General features: G+C 50.9%; 2 protein-coding genes across 9 annotated transcripts in view; one reads left to right on the forward strand and one right to left on the reverse strand.

Annotated features, from left to right (window-relative positions):
- FUK (fucokinase) overlaps window positions 1-12,490 on the forward strand; it is a 40,626-nt gene extending 28,136 nt beyond the window's left edge. For 4 of the 7 annotated variants that reach the window (XM_006030239.3, XM_025211800.1, XM_014523014.2 and 1 more), the window contains 10 exons: window positions 40-404; window positions 1,161-1,371; window positions 2,097-2,263; window positions 2,943-3,170; window positions 3,662-3,805; window positions 4,470-4,589; window positions 5,325-5,512; window positions 7,020-7,119; window positions 9,784-10,007; window positions 10,760-12,490. In XM_006030239.3, the coding sequence (XP_006030301.1) occupies window positions 40-404; window positions 1,161-1,371; window positions 2,097-2,263; window positions 2,943-3,170; window positions 3,662-3,805; window positions 4,470-4,589; window positions 5,325-5,512; window positions 7,020-7,119; window positions 9,784-10,007; window positions 10,760-10,885 (1,873 nt within the window). In that variant the 3' untranslated portion in view covers window positions 10,886-12,490. Of the gene's footprint in view, window positions 1-39; window positions 405-1,160; window positions 1,372-2,096; window positions 2,264-2,942; window positions 3,171-3,661; window positions 3,806-4,469; window positions 4,590-5,218; window positions 5,640-7,019; window positions 7,120-9,783; window positions 10,008-10,759 lie in introns of those variants that run through there. The other 3 variants (XR_003095631.1, XM_025211803.1, XM_025211802.1) reach the window with 3 other exon arrangements.
- Window positions 12,072-19,121, reverse strand: part of COG4 (component of oligomeric golgi complex 4) — a 33,000-nt gene continuing 25,950 nt past the window's right edge. For both annotated transcript variants that reach the window (XM_006030241.3, XM_025211804.1), the window contains 5 exons: window positions 17,686-17,778; window positions 16,549-16,632; window positions 15,994-16,095; window positions 15,341-15,469; window positions 12,072-15,054 (listed from right to left, as the gene is read on the reverse strand). In XM_006030241.3, coding sequence (XP_006030303.1) covers window positions 14,920-15,054; window positions 15,341-15,469; window positions 15,994-16,095; window positions 16,549-16,632; window positions 17,686-17,778 — 543 coding nt within the window. In that variant the 3' untranslated portion in view covers window positions 12,072-14,919. The remainder of the gene's footprint in view (window positions 15,055-15,340; window positions 15,470-15,993; window positions 16,096-16,548; window positions 16,633-17,685; window positions 17,779-19,121) is intronic.

Consider the following 19,121-nt stretch of genomic DNA (forward strand, 5'->3'; position numbering starts at 1 on the left):
TGTGTCGCTCCCTCTTTTACTGGGCTCTTGCTTTGGCAGGGAGGGGGATATTTGGGACCCGGACACCCCACAGGGAAGCCGCTGCCTGCTGAATGCCCGCCTGTTCCCTGTGCTGCATGCCTGTGAGCCCCTGAGGGCCTGGGATGTGCTGTGGTTCCTGGGCTCCCAGACAAGAGGACAGCTCCAGCGGTGGCGAGCCTCATGGCGGATGTCCTGGGAGGAGTTGCTGACCTGCCTTGACCAGGCAGCAGAACTGGAGTCCCGCCGCGCACTCTTCTTCCTGCAGGCCAAATACAAGCTCCGGAGTGTGCTGCTGGAGCACCAGGACTGCAGCCTCCTCCCACTTATCCGTAGTGCTGTCCATGAGGGCTACCAGGAGGCCATGCTGAGTACGCTGGACCAGGGTGAGAGCCAGCTGGGGCAGCTGCCTCTGTGTCCTGCAGCAGAACTGGCCCCATTGGTGTCATGCTTTCCCCACATGTGCTTCTCCATGGCATCATATCATGATGCCAGTCCTTGGCTGTGTGAGGCCCTGTTGTGATTTACCAGCATGGGTGGAGGCAGGGTAGACCCATGAGCCCAGAGGCAGTAATAGATGGGGGAGACTCCTATTGCAGTAGATGTCAGACTTGCAGCATGCTAAGAGAGTAGCCATGAGCTGGTAGTCCAAAGAAGCAGCACCAAGCAGCTCCCTCCTGCTCTTAGAACTGCTGGGCCATTGCTGCCAGGAGCACCTCAGAGTCATTCCCTTGGTCTGTGGAGGTGGGCACAGCACTGGCATTGGCAGCGCCATTTTCTTTATTCTGTTCCCCACTGTATGAGGTGTATTCAGAATGATATGGAGAATATGCTCTGTGGCTCATTCTGCCCTCAGCTCTTCCAAGTTGGGTTCATTATGATGAGCCATATGAAGTGGGCATCTGGGCACTGAGACTCAGCAAGCTTGTTTCAGGGCACCCCATAGCACAAACTCCTCTTTGGAACACTTGGGCTTGTTCTTGTTCAGGCTGGAGGAGTTTTGCAAGCAGAATATGAGGTGGCCTCCACGTGGGAGAAGGAAAGATTAATTCCTCCTGGGCCAGTGACCCTTCAGGCTTTCAGCCTGCTGGTCCATGACTGGCTGGTTCTTGCTATTTACCCACGACTTCTCTACTTCACAGTTGCATCCACTGCCAGTGACGCTGGAGTGGCAGCCCGGGCCCTTGCCTGCATTGCTGATGTCCTGGGCTGCATGGCTAAAGGAGAAGGGGGCTTACGGAGTGGTCCAGCTGCCAACAGGGAGTGGCTGCCAGCCTTCCAGCGCTTGGAGACTGGGGACATTGCTGGGGGAGTGAAGGCGCTTGCCAAGGAGAGGAACAAGTGGCTGGGCAGGTATGGCTAGGTAGGCTGGACTGACAAGCCCATGGCTTCTAGGAGCTAGTGAGAGGGAGACTGGAGATGGCCTTTGTTCTCCTCAGTGTCTGCCTGAGGTAGGATGGAGTTGCTGAGGTCCTCAGGGCTGGCTGTAGGCACTGGCAGCACAAACAACAACTCCTTGCAGCTGATGGACAGGCCTCACACTCCACTGGGAACCAGTGACTCCTAACCTAAGGCACAGCTGTGTGATCTGCTTAGCCCAGCTTCCCCTCTCTGTGGGGCCCCTCCACTGCAGTGAGTGAAACTCCAGCCTCCCCTCCCCCATCTGCACAATACCTAGATTGTGGGCCCTAGCCCAGTGGCTGGGAGCTGGCTAAGTGTGGAAAGTAACCATGGCAACATGTGCCAGAGGCCTGTGTTGGCACCTGGCTGCCTTCCTGCAGCCAGCTCAGTGTGCTTTCAGACAATGGCTGGCCCCCTCACTGACTGCCACTGGCATGGCTGGACCTTCCCTCCCCAAGCTTTCACCTGTGCCCCCACACGGTGCACCGGCCCCTGGCCCTTTAAAATCCATGGGGCTGGGAACAACCCTGTGGACAGTAGAGGAATTAGCTCCCATGTCCACTGATGCTAACAGAGCCAGGCACCTTCGTGCCCCAGAGCCCATGCCCTGGGAAGGTAGCTGTGGGTTTGCTCCCTGCCTACTGGCCACCAATATCCATCTCCACTTGTCACTGTAGGCCAGCTCTGCTGGTGAGAGCCGCCCGGCACTACGAGAGTGCTGAGCAAATCCTGATCCGCCAGGCTGTCATGTCATCCTGCCAGTTCGTCAGTGTTGGCCAGGCAGAGCTCCTTCCAATCGGCCACTGGGTGCTGGTGGAGTGTCCTGCTCGGATAGACCTCTCTGGTGAGCAACTCTGTGCACAGCAGCTTCAAGAGGCTTTCTACAGTCCTGGTTTCAAAGGGGTTTTCTTCCTGTCCTTAGCATTGGGCATGACCCTGGTCTCTTCTCCCTACCCAGCCTGGGTGGGGCACAAGCCGTCTTTTCTCCAAGGGACAATATAATGGCCCTCCTTTTACCCCAGCTCAGGAAAGCCTGAATGCTGGAGTTGTCCAAGACCATAGATATGGCTTGTAAAAGGTGCAGGAGAAAGTGCACCAGGCCCCAGTGCAAGAGACACCACTGACTGAAGAGGCCTGTTCCTCTTCAATAGCAAGCAGCAGCCACCACACTGATATTCATTTAAGCACCAGCAGTGTGCTTGTCCCCTCTACAGGAGCTGTGATAGTTTGGGAGCAGGTGGAGGAGTATGAGGAATGGGGCAGCTGTCCTGGGTTCAGGAGGATGTTGATGGAGAAGGGGTTTGTGGGTGGGAGCTTGTGGCACTGCCTTCTGGAAGGACTTGAATGAAGAGAGGGTGGGGCCTGGCATATTGGGATCCATAGGCCCATGACTATGTGGAGCAGCACCAGAGAAAGAGGGGAGGGCACCATGGAGACTAGGAGGGGCATGGTAGGAGGGGAGGCCTGCAAGCAGGTAGAGGGCTCTGGCTTGAGTACACATTTACCTGCTGCTTCCTTTGCAGGAGGCTGGAGCGACACTCCTCCAATCACATATGAGCATGGGGGAGCTGTGGTGGACATCGCCATCCTGGTGGATGGGTGCAGGCCCATCGGTGCCCAGGCCCGGCGTATCACAGAGCCAGAACTGCGGCTGGTCAGTACCAGTGGGACACTGGAGGGTGAGGTGCTGCTAGAGCTTGTGTGCCAGGACCTGGAGGACCTGCAGGATTACTGTCAACCTCATGCACCAGGTAGGACCCCAACTATCTGGTCTGAAGCAGCAGTGGATGCAGAGCCACATCCCAAGAGACCAGAGATGGGGTTTTTTATGCAGTACCCCAGGGATGGCAGAGCACATGCGAGCTGAAGACTTGCATTCTTCAACGATGCTTATGGGTTGTATCCCAGAGGCACTGAGCAGGGAGCCACATGTTACCCCTTGGGTTGGGAACTGGTGTTTCATGGACAGTAGCACTAAGTGTCTGGCTCCCCTGATCCAGGGCATGCTCTGCCTAGCTTTGCACAACTGTGGAGTCTCTTCAAACACCCGCCTATTTGTTGGGGGATATAGCCTGGTCCAACAGACTGTGCTGTCTGACATGGCACCATGGTGTGGCCACAGACATGACTAAATGCTCTTTATTCACTGGCTTCTGCTGTCCACATGGGTTGTTTGCTGGGAGTGAAGGGCAATTTTTGTCTGCATTGGTGTCCTCTGGGGGATTTTTCCTTTTGTTTCTAGGGGCCTTGCTGAAGGCAGCTTTCATATGCACCCAGATTGTGACCTTCCCTTCCCAGAAGCCCTTGCAGGTGCAGCTGCTGGAGAACTTTGGAGGAGGGTTTGAACTCCACACCTGGTCCCTTCTGCCACATGGGTCAGGCCTGGGTATGTCTCTGTTCTGTCTCTCAGGACTGAACAGCATAGTCTGAGCAGGGAGGTAGGGTTAACCCCAACCATGACTCTGTGGGGACTTTGCTTTAGTACCCTATGCTGGCTAAGGGCAAGAGCCTTGGCCCGTTGCAGTCTTGCTTTGAGCCCAGCCTGGGGCCAGTTTGCCTGGGGCCTGGCTATTCACTCTGAGCACAGAATGAGGAGCTCAGGGCTGTGGTTACTTCTTGAGCTCATGTTCACCAAGCAAAGGCTCCCTAGGATGGGGCTTCTTGGTAGTGCTCGCTTGAAGTCATTGCTTCAGGGATAAAGAAACTCAGTCTCCCTCTGAGCTTTAGGGGACACCCTAATCTCAACAACAGCCCTCGTGACCAAGCTAGAGGGCTCACTGGTAAGCTTTGTGGGACAGCCTATCCAGTAGTCCACAGCCAGCTGAGGGACACAGCTTCAGTGCAGAGCATTAAAGAGAGAAAGAGATGCCTAGAATAGAGCTGACTTTGTCCTCTTACTTCTCCGATTCCCCTCCCCATAAGGCCCAGTGAGGGTGCCTGCATTGCCTGGCTTCTGCTAATTTGTAGAGCAGTTGTTGGGAGCAGAGTTGGGTACCCATTCCTATGTACTCTCTTCCTTACTCCTCTGCTCCTGCCTTTGGCTCCCTCAGGCACAAGCAGCATCCTGGCTGGTGCAGTGATGGCATCTCTGTACCAAGCAGCTGGGAAGTCCACCAGCACAGAGTCCCTCATCCATGCTGTGCTGCACCTGGAGCAGGTGCTCACCACAGGTAAAGGCTGGGAGGAGAGTTGGGGAGAGGGGCAGAGGAGGCCCCTGGGCTTAGTTAGAATAATAGAAGATTAGGGTTGGAAGGGGCCTCAGCAGGTCATGTAGTCTAGCCTCCTGCTCAAAGCAGAACCATCCCCAACTATCACCCAGCCAAGGCTTTGTCTAGTCAGGTCTTAAAAACCTTGAAAGATGGGAGACTCTAAAAACCTCTGTGGATAACCTGTTCCTGTGCTTTACTATCCCCCTCATGAGAGAGATGTTTCCTAATATCTAACCTAAACTTCCCTTGCTACAACTTGAGACCATTGCTCCTTGGTCTGTCATCACTGAGAACAGTTTAGCTCTATCTTCTTTGGAACCACCCTTCAGGCTGCTATTAAATCTCCTCTCAGTCTTCTCTTCCCCAAACTAAATAAGCCCTGTTCCTTCAGCCTCTCCTCAGAAGTCATGTGCCCCAATCCATGCAAGGGCTGGCAGAAAGCACTGGTAACTGGCTTTTCTTGGTCCCACTGCCAGCTCTTTTCCCAGCCTCAGCACAGATTTACTCATTGCCCCTTACATTAGGAGCTCTGACTAGGAGAGCGAGAGAGAGTGATCATGGAGCTCAGCTACCCCCACCCCTCTCCCCAGCAACCAAACCACTGCCATCCTGGGCTGTGAGTGGGACTGCAACTGGGAAGGGGCCTTTTCCTGTGGTCAAGGCCCGGTGCTGTTTGAAGGGCCTTGTTGCCTGCAGGAGGGGGCTGGCAGGACCAGGTGGGCGGGCTTGTGCCAGGCATCAAGATTGGGCGGTCGAAGGCCCGGCTGCCCCTGAAGGTGGAGGTGGAGCAGATCCCCATGCCGGACAGATTCATCCAGACACTGAACCAGCACCTGCTTCTAGTGTACACAGGAAAAACTCGGCTGGCCCGTAACCTGCTCCAGGTAAAGTATATGACCCTTCCACTGCTCCTCATGGACTCTGGCCAGCTCTCCCCAAGTAGGGCTGTGACAGTCTTGGTGAAGAGAACAGGTCCCCTGGGGCCTTTTGGTCATTTCCTGCTATAAACCTCATCGCACGTTGCCAGGAAGGGGCTGTGGGGGTCAGTGAAGGGAAACATCCTGCCCAGTGTTGCAGCCTAGAAGCCCGTTTCCTGCCCCTGCTCTTTTCACCAAGCCACAGTTGTTGCCGCTGTCGCACATCACAACACCAAGGTGACACGGTGAAGTCAGGTGCCTCCCTTGCTTGGCTCTGCCCCTACTGCAGAAAGATTCCCCTTAGCAGCAAAACCCACACAGCTCTCCCTGAGTATCAGCTTTTGGCTGTTATCTAGAGGCCCAACCATCAAGCCATGCCCTGTCAAAGGAGATGTCATGTGCACCTGGCTTAGATGGGAAGGCAATGTGCAGTCACTCCTTGCCATTTTAATCATTGTGGTGCTGCAGTAACATTGCTTAACCTTGCTCCCAAGAGCCAGTCTCTGTTAGCTCCTCTTTCTGCTATGACAGCTGGGCTTACTTCAAAATGACTTCACTGTCCCTGACTACAGGCCATGCTGGAAATTGTTCCTCCAATAACACTTCAAGGCCCTTGTCAGGATGGGAGCTGGCCACTGGGCACAAATGCTGCCCCACCCAGCCTACAAAGTTGCTTTCCTCCCACAGCTCTCCACTGTCTTCATAGAATCATAGAAGTAGGGTCAGAAGGGACCTCGTAGATCTTCAAGTCTGACCCCCTGCCTAGGCAGGAGGGAAACTGGAAGTCTTCCCTCCCTTTCATTTTAAAAACTGTTCCAGGCTGCCAGCTGCTAGTCAGATGTAGGACTAGTGGCCAGTGATGAGAGAGCACAGAGGATTCAAAAGAGCTGAGCACAGCCTGGGCCCCTATATCTTAACCTGGATGGGGGACCCTCCAGGGATCCTATTGCTTTGCATGAGCCCAGAGGAGTTCAGCCACACAGAGCAGGGAGGATCGCTTCTCGGCCTCTTGAAGACTCAGATCAAGTGTGTATTAACATCTGCAGGCAGAGCTTTGCCCTGGAGCTCGCTAGAGAGCTCAGAATTTGCCTGGGGGAGGGAGTTATAGCCTATAGGGCAGCTGAAATAACTGAGCTGCTTCAGTTCTTAACAGGCAAGGCCTGAAAGTGGGGCTCTGTCTTCTCTGGCAGGTGTCAAAGCTCCCTTGGCTACAGCTAGTGCCTGTGCTTTTTCTCCTCTTTGCCTGTCTGCCAGGTCTGCTCTCCTGCAAGCCATACAGACCCAGTATTAGAAACAAGTTAAACAAGCCCTCGTTCTCCATTGTAGGAGTCGGCATTAGACACTAAAGAAACTGCAGTCAGAGTCCAAGAGTGGAGAGAGAGAGAGAGAGAGAGAGAGAGAGAGTGTGTGTGTGTGTGTGTGTGTGTGTGTGTGTGTGTGGGCAATACCTCCCATGACTGGCTTTTCCTTGCAGGACGTCCTCAGGAACTGGTATGCCAGGCTGCCAACCATTGTGCAGAACACTGATGCTCTAGTAAGCAATGCAGAGGAGTGTGCCCAGGCCTTCCAGCAAGGTAACAGAAATCATGGTCTGTACACATTCCTCAGTTGGATATGACACGGGCTCAATGGGGCTTGTAGTGAAGGGCAGTTACCCATCTATCAGAGAGGTGCAGGCATGTGAGACTCCAGCCCCCTACAGACCTTGCCTCCACATATTAGTTTGTGGGAAGGCTGCATTGCATGCTGGGAGTTGAATTTGGCAGGGAGCAAACCTTCACAATAAGGGCAGCTGCCATCTGCTCCATTTCAAGCCCTTTCAAGGGAAGCCTTAGCTCTCTAGCATGCCAGCCCTGCTCCGAAGCCTTTTGTGCAGTTCCAGGTGACAATGGGGAAATCAAACTGGCAGAGCAGGGTAGGGCGAGAGCAGCAGGACAACATGGAATGTGGAGCAGTGTGTCAGATCCAGACCCCCAGAGCTGTTGGAGCCTGTGGGCAGCTCCTGCTGTGGCATTCTGCTTATGGAATGGATGAACTATTTGCTTGGCCTGGCATTTCAAATGCAGGCAGATCTGTACAGCTCATCAGCTGACTAGCTAGCTGCCCCAGTCCATTCCCCAACACCTTTAAACTGGGTGCTTGGGCCAGTCCCACACAGACCACAGAACAGCGATTCCAGCTCCTGCTGTCGGGGCAGTAAGATTCCCACAGGGGTGACACCTGCCAGAGGAGCTGACCACTCATGCACGGTTGAGTTTTACTACTACATTAAGAGGCTGCAGCTTCTGAAGAGTGAATGAGTCGGAGGGAATTCACACAAGCAAAATGCTTGGAAGCTGCACATGAAACTTGAGCAAGCCATCTGCCTTTGGTCAAGCATGGCAACGCCTCACAGCATCTGTGCTAAAATTCAAACCATGCCTGTGCCAAAGAACTCTGAAACCAGCCTGTGTCCTCCCCTCCTAGAGACACTAAAGGGCTGATAAAGTTCTATAGAGAAGTGAATTGATGCCTGTGCTGCTTGTGCCTGCGCATATATGCATGCATGTGTGCACACACTTTCTCAAACCCGAACTGAGATATGGCTATTTAAGTGGAGGTGATTAACCACTGATCAGCTTTCTAAGAGACTCTATCACTTGGGATCTATCCGTCAAGGCTGGTTGGAAGGTAGGGCAGGGGGGCACTTAGAGTAAATGGTTCAGAGAGTGTGAGGTTTCACAGGTAACAAGATTGTATATAAAAAGGAAAGAAACAGGGGATGGGGACACTGGCAAGAGAGATGCAAAGTGGATTGACTAGATTAGTTAAGATGAACAAGGTGATTAACACATGGAGTAAATGGCTAGCTCAGAGAATGGGATATGAATCTAGATTTCCTGTTGAGACCATGGTTGATGCAGTGCAGCCTGTGGATGATTTCCTGTTCCGCAGTATCATGTTTCAGGGCAGTCCCTGCATATAGCTATGCGGAGATCAGTGATGGAAGGTCCTAGGAGGTTGAAGTGTTTCATCACAGGGCTTTGTGTGTTTCTCAGGTTGATGCTGAACCAGCATCCATTCGTTCTTGTGCAGGGATTTCCCTGTTTAACCAAAGCAGATTGCAGAGGGGTACTATAAGGACTCTTTCTGCCAGTCCTTTCCTAACATCTGCTGACATAGGTTGTTGCCTACAGAAGCTTATGCCTCTGTGAACCAGTTGGTTTCTAAGCTGCAACCCTACCCTGTCTTCAGACTAACATGGCTAACCACCTCTGCACTCAAGGTCAGGATTATTCTGTAAACAGACACCCCTGCCACCCCATACACACACACACATACCATAGTCTCTAGTAATGACTGCTAAGGTTATTGGAAGTTTTTCAGCTATTCAAATGTAGACTGCATGATAAAATCAGTGCCTAACAATGCTTCACAGCCCTACAATTACTAATGCAGCTACCATGCACAGGTTCCTGTCTGTTATAATCATAGTGTTATGTGCAGATTTCCTAATTACTTTACCCCAGGTCTAATGTAGACTGCACAACTAAGTAAGATTGCTTTGAAACCCCACAACTATGTGGCTACCATGCAGGGGGTCCTGTTTGTCTTGTACAATGTAAAGATTTTAATTTTAACATAAAACGTTTAAATATGCTGTAGCTTGGTCATGAACTCTAGACATGAGGCACAAAGCCCTGGGGAAGTTTCTGTGCTCCTTTTATGCAGGTCAGAGTAGATAATCATCTTGGGCCCTTCTGGATATCACTGGGAGTGCCAGGTTACTGACTGCAGAAGCTGTTTTGCTGATGGCCATAATAGCAGAGGCCAGACTCTAGCTTTTCAAATTACAGAGCAATTTTGCAAGTCAGCAGCTGCCTCTTTTCAGAAACATGGCTCTGGAGTCAGAGAGCACAAGGGAACCACACAGATTTTTTCAATGTATTTTTTTTTAACTACAGATGTACTGAAACATTAAAGGAGATGTAATATTTCCCCTTCCCCATTGGAGGGTTATAAATATATAGGCATGATTAAGAGAGGCTCTGGCACAGAAGCAGTGATGCATTTCTGCACTGTAGAACAATGAAGAATCAGGATAACAGAGTAGAATAATTCATAACTGATAGAAGCAGCACAGTAGACCCAGACTCCGTTCTGTGTAAGTTCAGAAAGGTATAACAGGCAGGACGGGGCATAAAATTGTTGCTTTCTTTGTCTTGACTGACTCTTGGAGTTCTTGCTCTCTTCTCTAGGTAACCTGCCTTACCTTGGTGACTGTCTGACCCGCTACTGGCAGCAGAAGAAGTGCATGGCCCCTGGTTGTGAGCCTCTAACAGTCAAACACATGATGGAGGCTCTTCAGCCTTATGTCCATGGGCAGAGCTTGGCTGGAGCAGGAGGTGGTGGGTTCCTCTGTGTCTTAACCAAAGAGCCCAGGCAGAAAGAAGCCTTGCAACACATTTTAGCCAAAACAGAGGTGAGACATGCCCACCTCTTTGCTCCTGTCCACCCTTGAGGAACTTGAGCTGTGGATGGCTCTGCATGGTCTTTATATTAGCATAGGTCCCAAGCACAGCAACAGAGTACAGATTACAGAACCCTTCCCTGTGCAGCCTGACAGGAAATGAAGACGGGGTGGAACTGAGTTTGCAACTCATCCTCAGCACACATGTGCTGCTGTAGCACCTGACAGTCATTAGCTATTCAGAGGGGCTAGATAAGGGATGAAGGAAATGCTCAAGCCAGTGGTGTTCAGCCTCCTGGTCCTGCAAGCCAGGTGCATAATGCAAGGCCAGGCCAGAGGCTGGATCTGGCTCTCAGGTTTGGCCTGTGGATACAATCTGGTGTGCAGGCCCAGCCCTGTGTGTTGGATCTGGCTGCCTGCCAGCATGGTCCTAGCTGCATGCCAGATTTGATGCTGCCCATTAATTCAACCCCCACATGTGTGATCTAGCCCTACATACTAGCTCCAGCTGGCACAATCTAGCATAGAAAGCCATGTCATCCAGCCCACAGGGCTCCCTATGGGTCTAGAAAATTTGGTAGCAGGGAAACTGAACTTAACACTGCCACTGCTTCCCACTGCCAAACTTCTGGACCTGTAGGGAGACCTACTTGCTTGAATGACATAGCCTCACAAGCCAGAGTTTGAGCACCCCTGCCCAAAGCCATTACTGCATTACAGCAAATTCCCTGCTGAGACTTTATTAAACTAACCCTTTGTTCTAGGGCCTGGGGAATTTCAGCATCCACACGGTTGAAGTGGACACAGCCGGTTTCTGCATGCAGCTTGTGGGGAGCGACCTGAAATCAAGTGTCCATGGAGGGGGTGAAATGGCTCACAGGGCCCTGTGATTGCCTGCAGCCCTGCCCTGATCTTTACATGCTCCCAGTGAATATTCAGAATGCAACCCTTCCATGACATGGAAAACCTGCAGTGGGATTTGCCACCCACAGTAGCCACTGCCTTTCAACGCATCGACTTACTGTTTTGATACCAGCAGCCAAATGCATCTTATGGCTGTTGAAGTGTAAGCATTGTTGCCACTGGCTGAGCCAGGAAGCCCCCTTCTGTTAAGACATGTTAGATTAACACTACAAGAGTTGGCCACAGTCATGGTCAGTCATGCTCAAGAAACTCTTCATTTCCCCCTACAACACTAGGCTGAATCTACTGCAGTAGGGGCCAACCTTTTTGGCAGGGGTGCTGCAAGTTAGCCCTGTACCTCCCCAAACTCCTGTTCCCTTTGCCTGCCCAGTCAGCTGCTCCATGCTGTATCTGCCACTGTGTTCCCTGCACACTCTTGCCACATGCCACACACACACTGGCATGTCACTTGTGGCACCTGTGCTATGTTAGACACCCCTGATCAATGTAGCAAAATGAAGGCATGAATAGAGCTTGGGGTATACCCATCAAGCTTGTTTGGGTAACAATAGCAAGGAACAAGAGTCACAAGCTAGCAACCAGTGTTTAGGGTCCCAAAACATGCATACTGGTTGGTAGCTCATGCTGGGACTTCTTTACTGCTATCATGCCTTACTTTGCTGCATGGATGCGTCCCAACCACATCACACGCCATGCTGAAGCAGCCACCTGACAAAGCTGCGTCCTCTGTATGCTGCTTGGGAACAGACCTACCCATTGGAACTTGAGTCAGAGAGAACAGGACTAGCCTTTGCCATGAGGGTTACTTTTCACCAAGCCTTCCCATTTAGAACAGGGCAGAAGAGCAGCTTTTCCTGCGGCCCGTAGGATTAAACTAGTAGGAAAGAAGGCAGCTTAATGGGGCTAATGAATGTGTTAAATTGGTATCATGAATGGTACAGTATGTTCTGACACAGGTTCTCATGACCCTCAAGGTGAGAAAACAGCAGCCAAGCCCAGCTGTGTGGCTGTTTTCTGCTGGACACTCCCATCCCACCAGCTGTAACAGCCTAAATCTATGCCCACAATGAAGGCATGGAGCTCCTTCCTGTTTTGACAGGTTCAACCTCACTTGCTGATTTTTCCTGGAAGGAAACTGTGAAATTGCCAAAGTGCCTTAGAAAGGGAGTATGCAAACCATTTTATTTCTGTAATGAGATGCGACTCTGTCTCCATTTCTTTGACTAAAAAGATATCCTGTGTCCCCCCTACGTGGGTTCCCATACAGCACAGTGTCACTCTGCTCCTCCCTATCCCTGCAGGAGACAGCCTACATTCTTCTGAGTGCTCAGTAAACTTGAGTCAGGCCCAGCCTTCCATGCTGGAGTACAAGGCATTGCAGGAAGGCAGAGAGTAAAGATACAGCTAGTCCTCTCCTTCCCCAACCTTAACCATTTGCAAGCTGTGTGGCTACCTGACTACTAGCTTAATAAAAACTTAATTCAGGCTCCCTTGAATGAGTGCAGTGTCATCTGCAGGGGCAGTGGTGGTAGGAGGCACTTTCCTCACTGGAGCACAGTAGAGATGCAAGACATAAGATAAAGTACATATCAGAGCACAGAAGGAACAAGCTGTTCCCCTCTTTACCATCCAACTGCCCTGTAGACCAACTCTCCCAATTCTTCCAACCCTCTACTGTTACACATTACACCCAAAGGAATGCTGCCCATCTCTGCCTTTATTTACTAACTTATTTCACAGGGCACAAACAGGAGCAACAACCCTGCTCCTTTTGTCAACTTTACCATCAGCATAAATGTGTTTTTCAAACAAGCCCCAAGGAAGCTTCACCCACTGGGACCATTATTAAGAATGAAGCCTCCATCCATCAGTCCTCTGGGCTAGGGAATGAGCTCACACAACTATAGTAACCGAGGTCTAAACTAGCAGCACAGAAAGGGGAAGGGGACAACATCGATTACACCCCCTAGAAGGAGCAGGGCAGCACCAGATATGGGCATATGGCCTTCAAGCCATTCTTCCAGTGGTCCCACGGAGTTAGAAGACATTAAGTACTGCTTGAGACTCCTCACAGCAGTGGCAGCATGTAGCACTGCAGCATTGTGGCCTGTGGAATTTGCTACATTGGGACAGGCAACGTTTTTTGGCCACAGTGCTGAAAAGCCACAATACCTGCCTTGGAAGGTGCCAGAGTGCTGGCATACCAGAAAAACAAAATGAGGGGTGGGGGGTACGTGGCAGGATGCACTGCGTAGTAGTATAGTTAATAATCATAAACGTTGCCTTTTTTTTCTTCAAGTAAATATCAGATCTTCTAAAAATTCTAAACCTGGCAACAATAAATAAAACTTCATATGCTACCTTTGCTTTTGTGTATTTGTTAAGCATGTTGTGATGAGAGTGAGAAAAAGAGAAAGAAAGAGAGAAAGGAGAAAAAGAAGAGGGGAGAAAGAAAAAAGACAGAAGAAAAGAGAGAACAAAAAAGAGGAGAGAAAATAAAGAGGGTGCTGAGGGAGAGCCTAGCCAGGGCTCAGGCAGCACCAGGGCTGGGCACCCAGGGCAGGGGCTGGACAGCATGGGGAGGCATCGCAGGAAGGCTGGCCCAGTGGGGCCCTTGGGAAGGCGGCAGCCAGAGAAGAGTGGGTCTAGGTGGGAAGCAGAGGCTGCTGTGGGGCTCTGCAGACTCAGGGTGCAGTGGGGCACCCAGAGGACTCAGCCCAGCCCACACAGCTCTGCAGGAATGGGGAGCAGGCACCCTGTCCGCAAGGGGACTACGCCTGGCTGAGGCAGGACACCGAGCTTGGTGGTCTCCCAGTTCGACCTCCGTGCATGCTAGGTACAGCATGAGCGGGACAGAGCCTCTGAAGCTGCAGGAACTCCCCAGGATCTGGAAACAGTTGTTGGAAGCAGTGCTTGGTGCCAAGCCAGCCAGGAGCCTGCAGCCAACAGCCTTGCACAGGCCCGAGCCTGACCCAACCCAGCCCCCTGAGGGGAACTGTGGTTGGACAAGGCCAGGGCCTGAGCAGGCTCAGGGGCAGCTCCACTCTGCTCGCACTGCACCCAAAGCCCCAAGCCCAGCAGCCTGCCACAGCCAGGTAGCACCTCCTCACAGGCAGGGCAGCTGTGCCCCATCCCTGTGGAGCTGTGTAGGCTAGGCCTCACCTTGGGTGCTGCTGGGTGCCCCTGCCCACTGCAGCCTGAGCCCACAGAGCCCCAAGGCAACCTTACTTCCCACCCAGCCCCCACCTTCCCCAAAGGTCCCCTGCAGTGCCTCATCCCACACCTGCTTCTCCCTGAGCATCCAGCCCCAGTGCTCAGCACCCTGGTGGGATAGGCATCCATCTGCCTGAGCCCTGGGCTTGCCCACCCACTGGGAGCTTTTAGGGGCCGGGCCAAAGGGCACAGCCCAGGGACAGGGGGCGGGGTCAAAAAAAACACATACTGCATCCCTGCCTGTGTTCTTGACTCCGCCCTTGCTGCCTGCTGAGACTTGTGGCTGCTTTGGATGGCCCAGAGCAGCAATTTAAAAAAAAAAAAAAAAATTAAACAAGTTCTTTGTACACCTCCTGGCATGCTGAGGAAAATGTCTCTGCATGTCACTAATGGCATGTGTGCTGGGGTTTGCGGATCCCTGTGCAACACAAAGGAAGGAGAGCAGGGAAGGAGCGAGCCAGGTGCTAAGCAGTCCATAAGAGCAGACTAATTCTGTGGTATTAATGTCATGGTGCTTCAATAAGGAGTTCCACTTGTATTCTTCTGTTCTTGAGGTTTCACTGCAGTCACAGTGGACAAAGGTAACCACATAGCTCTTCAGCATCCAGTTCTTCCCATCCCCAGGAAAGCCCTTTTGTAACTGCAAAATGGAGCATGAAAACAGACACCCAAGGCGAGCATGTGACAGAGCTAGCATTTCCTTTGGCTTGTGAATAGGCAGGGTAGCATGACTAGAGGCCCCATAGGCTGCTAGTGTGCAGGCCATGCTGTATGTCCAAGAGGATCACTACAAGCGCAGCCTTTTAATGTCTTCGCTACGGAAGTCGATTCGGAGGGCTAACACCTGTCGGACCTCTGCTGGAGTGAGGCGCCATGTCAGCGGGCCTGAGTTTGGACCCCAGTAATCCAGGATCTCCGTTACCTAGAGAAAGAGAACAATTGTGGAGCTATGGTAAGCAACACAACAAAAGCATCCCCTGTACCCAAGACCTACCTATATCTATGATCACAGATAATCCAGGAAATTATGTGGGATAATGACTGTCAGCAGCTCCTGTGATCTATCTACCTCAGCTAGTGGGCAGATGTGGGAAGCTCCTAGCCTCTCCCAGGTCACGCGCTACAAAACCTGGCTGTGCTGAAGAAGTCTCCTTGGGAGCCAGCTGGCCATTCTAATCCCACTAAAGCAGGCAGAGAAGGCAGCTCACCCTTTCCAGATTGAGGATAGTTGCCATCTGGGAAAGACGAGCAAACTTGTCTCGGATAGTCCAGGTGGTCACTGTGGTGAGATATGCTATAAGAGATCTCAGCTCCTTGTCAAACTGCAGGCCGCCAAGCTGAGGAAAAAAAGCACACTGCATTACTCCTCTTCAACAGGCACATGGTTTTGTGATGCCAGATGCACATGCACAGAGGTCACCCTTCAGAGGGGGAGGATTACAACTACGCCCTGTCTCAGGGGCTGAAAAGTCGGCACACACTTGTAGTCAGAACTCCTTAGGTAGAGCTGAACCCTCTTTATCTGGAAGACAGACACTCCCAAATGCTTCCTTCTGAAGCTTATGCTTCAATGAAGGCTCTTTTGAGCTGCCTTAGCCTGGTCACAAATACTGTGGTCATGGAGATGGGGAGGAAATCTGACACTGGCTCGAACAGCCATATGGCAGCAGGATCCTTGATGCCAGGGCCCAGTGCCATTAACAGCGAGTGAGCAGATGCATGCCTGAGTTCCAGATATGCATGTCTCCCCTCATCCTCATACCTCTCACAGGAAGCAGAGTTTGAGACCAGACTCTCCTGGGATAGCAGTGAAGACAGGATGCTGCTATTTAAGAAAGGAAAAACACCATTCTTTGCTTACCCTGCTAAAGGTGGATTTGAGAACCACTTTCTCCAGTTCAATGGCCACAAGGCTGGTCATCAGGCTAGTAAGGCTGTCATAGATCACAGGTGATAGACCAGCCTAGAAACAGAAAACTAGGTCACTATCAGAGTAACAACCAGAGATTAATGGGGGCAAACACCAATGAAAAAGTTTTGGGGGGGTTTTTTGGTGGGGGGAAGGAGGGTGGGGAGACCCTGCCCATTCATGAGCCAAGGGAGTTGCTAGCTCTGTCACTTCTATACTGACTGAGAACAGCTACATTCATGGTACTGACAAGCTACTGGAGTCATATGACACCAGAACTGCACAGCACAGCCAGAGTCTGCACTTCGGAAAAGCTGGAGGATAATACTGATCTCTTGGGCTTTCAGTACTTGGAAGGCAAACCAGAGCTGACTTTGGGATGTCTGATACAGCAAGATGAGGAACTGGGGGACATCTCTCTCCTTTCACCAGAACCAGGGCCATGACATCTTGGTTTGCCATTTTCTGAGTATGACTGAACCAAAACCTGACACTGCCAGAGCTCACCTTGAACTCTGCCATTTGCTGTTCAAGGTTGACGATGAACTGCTGGACCCAAGGGTCATTAGCTTCATAGTCGTTGAACTCCTCCTAATATTGAAGAACACAACAGAAGGTTGTTAACTCACCCCACAGCTATCACCCACCACTGCCCAAAAACACTTTCATTTGTAGCTTCCTTGGATGCTAGAGATGTACTATTGGTACCGGCTGGCTCACCAACTGTCCCCAGTATCCGCACTGCACTGTGATGTGTCATCTCCTCCACAAGCCATGACAATACAAGCTGGGTCCAACCTTGGCATGAATTTATGTAGCTAGCACCCCTATTAACAATGTATGTAGCTATACAAGCCAAGGATTATTTATGGTCGTGCTTCAGAGTATAAGATTACTTGCAGGGTATAGGACTCCCAACCTTCCTTTGCCATGTACAATAAGACAAAACTGAACAGGCATCTTCCAGGGAGGAACTTAGGAAAATACAGGAACAAAGGGCTGGAAGAGTCTTTCTGGACCATTTAAACCCAGTCCCCTGAATTTAGAGACAGTCACCAACCAAAGGAATCCCAAAGCCACTATTTCAAACCCCCGTAAGGGACAATATCCAAATGCCACAAATGCCCTATAACATTCCACAACTAAAATCTAGGGTGATGAGGGCAATGCATCATATACAAGGCAGGCCTACTTGGTTCAATCTAATCCAGTACAGCTACTTAAGCAATTAACCACAGGGTAAACCCCTGAGACACTGGCACAGAGAATCATCTGGGACAGGCAAGGGGTATGGAGTAGATATTCCTTTAATGCATATACTGGCCCATCCCATGCAGACCTGGTATTATTATGCTTTTCATTACTGGACTTTGCTGGCATCAGAACTCTTGGACTGTAACACCTCAAAGAAGAAATGTCCCTGCTGGGGCAGCATTCCACTCCCTGCGTTTTTCCTATATCCCTCAGTCCGGGGGGAGCAATTTCCATGCAATTTCTCTTCCTGCCTGCATGAAACTAAGAGCAGGCAAGAACGCCAGGACGTGAAATGCATCAGGTTCTTCTGACCCTTCCCACCACTACATCAAAGCCTTATAAAACTAAACATTCCAGAAGCATTCATAGCAACAGGGAGGTGAGACTTACCTCCTCGATGTTATGGGAGACTGAGAGGAACAGGTTGATCCAGGGCTTCACCTGGGGTTTGATGGCTGAACTGTTCAACTCATTCAGACCTTCCTGAGGAAGGAGAGGAGAAGCACATGTCAAACAAATGAGCACAACTACATGGCAGCTAGCAGACAGCAGCCTTCACTCACAGCCGTGAGCCCGCTGCACTGTTATGTTGACATAAGAAAGCAAATGGAGAAGGGCAGTGACCTGCAGAGTCAAGTGACAAGTTTGGGGCAGAGTAGAATGGAAATGAGGAGTTCTGATGCCAGGTCCCATGACCTTGTGGCCCAGGGGCAGAATGGCCTCAAGATGGGTGGGAAAGGGTTACTAGCTAAACTTGCCAGTTTCCTGACTCACACAAACTTTAGAGGCTCACCCATCTATCATTTTCTGTTCCCAGGATGGTGGTTTTCTGCCAGCAGGAGAGAGGTGTCATGCATGCTCTCCACAACAGCATGACTGTAGAATACTGTTGGGGCCAGGGCAAGACAGAAGGAGAAGGCCAAGACCAAATGCTAGTGGATGCTCCACCTCCAGCAAAGCTTTGATCAACAAAAAATGTTTAGAGCAATGGATGAAAGAGTAGTTACCCTTCACTCTCACACAGGCTCCCCCAAGAGCAGAGTTCTGGAAATTAGATGAACCTCATGTCACTGCAGTGCTACACAACTCACTAAAAATCTCTGCTGCCAAGAAGCCCCCAGCTTGACTCCAAGGGATTTCAGGCACACTCACCAAGTGAGAAGTGCTTCTTGTCAGGTACGGACTGTGGCTGGCATTTAACAAAAGCTTTTAATTAAAATTTTAGTGGCTCTGCTGGCAGCCACCTTTTACTATTGAAGAGGGATATTTGTAATTCAGGCAATGTGGGAGGCCACTGACAAGGGACTCAGTTGCTTTCCATCCAGCTTTAACTAGACTAGTTTAGCATCAGAAAAAGAAGTTTTACTATTTAAACAGGGACCGTTTTGTTTTATTATTAGCCCTGAGCCTCAAGAGAGCCTGGCTGCTCAAGGCAACTGATTACGATAACTGCAAAGCAAGATAAAAATATGGTTTTGCCCTTTACTACTTCTCTGTGAAGAACAGAACTCTCCTCAAGGACTGTTCGTATAAAGTTTTCTTCTGTTTGGTTACCTTACGGTGGAACTATCAGGCCTCTATTTCTCTTTCCTTGTTAGGGATCTCAGAGATCTCTGGAGGACCTGATCAGAGATACCATATGAGACTGTAATCTTAGCTACAACTCTCCCTGCCCCCAAGTGAAGGAAGGGGATGCTGAATATCTTAAGAAGGAAGCAGAGATGCTGGTTCTCAAGTGACATCTGGGGGATACTGAGGAACAAGAATAGCTGCTGCTCTGATTATACACCTTATGCCAACATCATTGCTCAAGCCCTTAAAACATC

The sequence above is a fragment of the Alligator sinensis genome, unplaced genomic scaffold (assembly GCF_000455745.1).
Source record: "Alligator sinensis unplaced genomic scaffold, ASM45574v1 scaffold260_1, whole genome shotgun sequence".
Lineage (NCBI taxonomy): Eukaryota > Metazoa > Chordata > Crocodylia > Alligatoridae > Alligator > Alligator sinensis.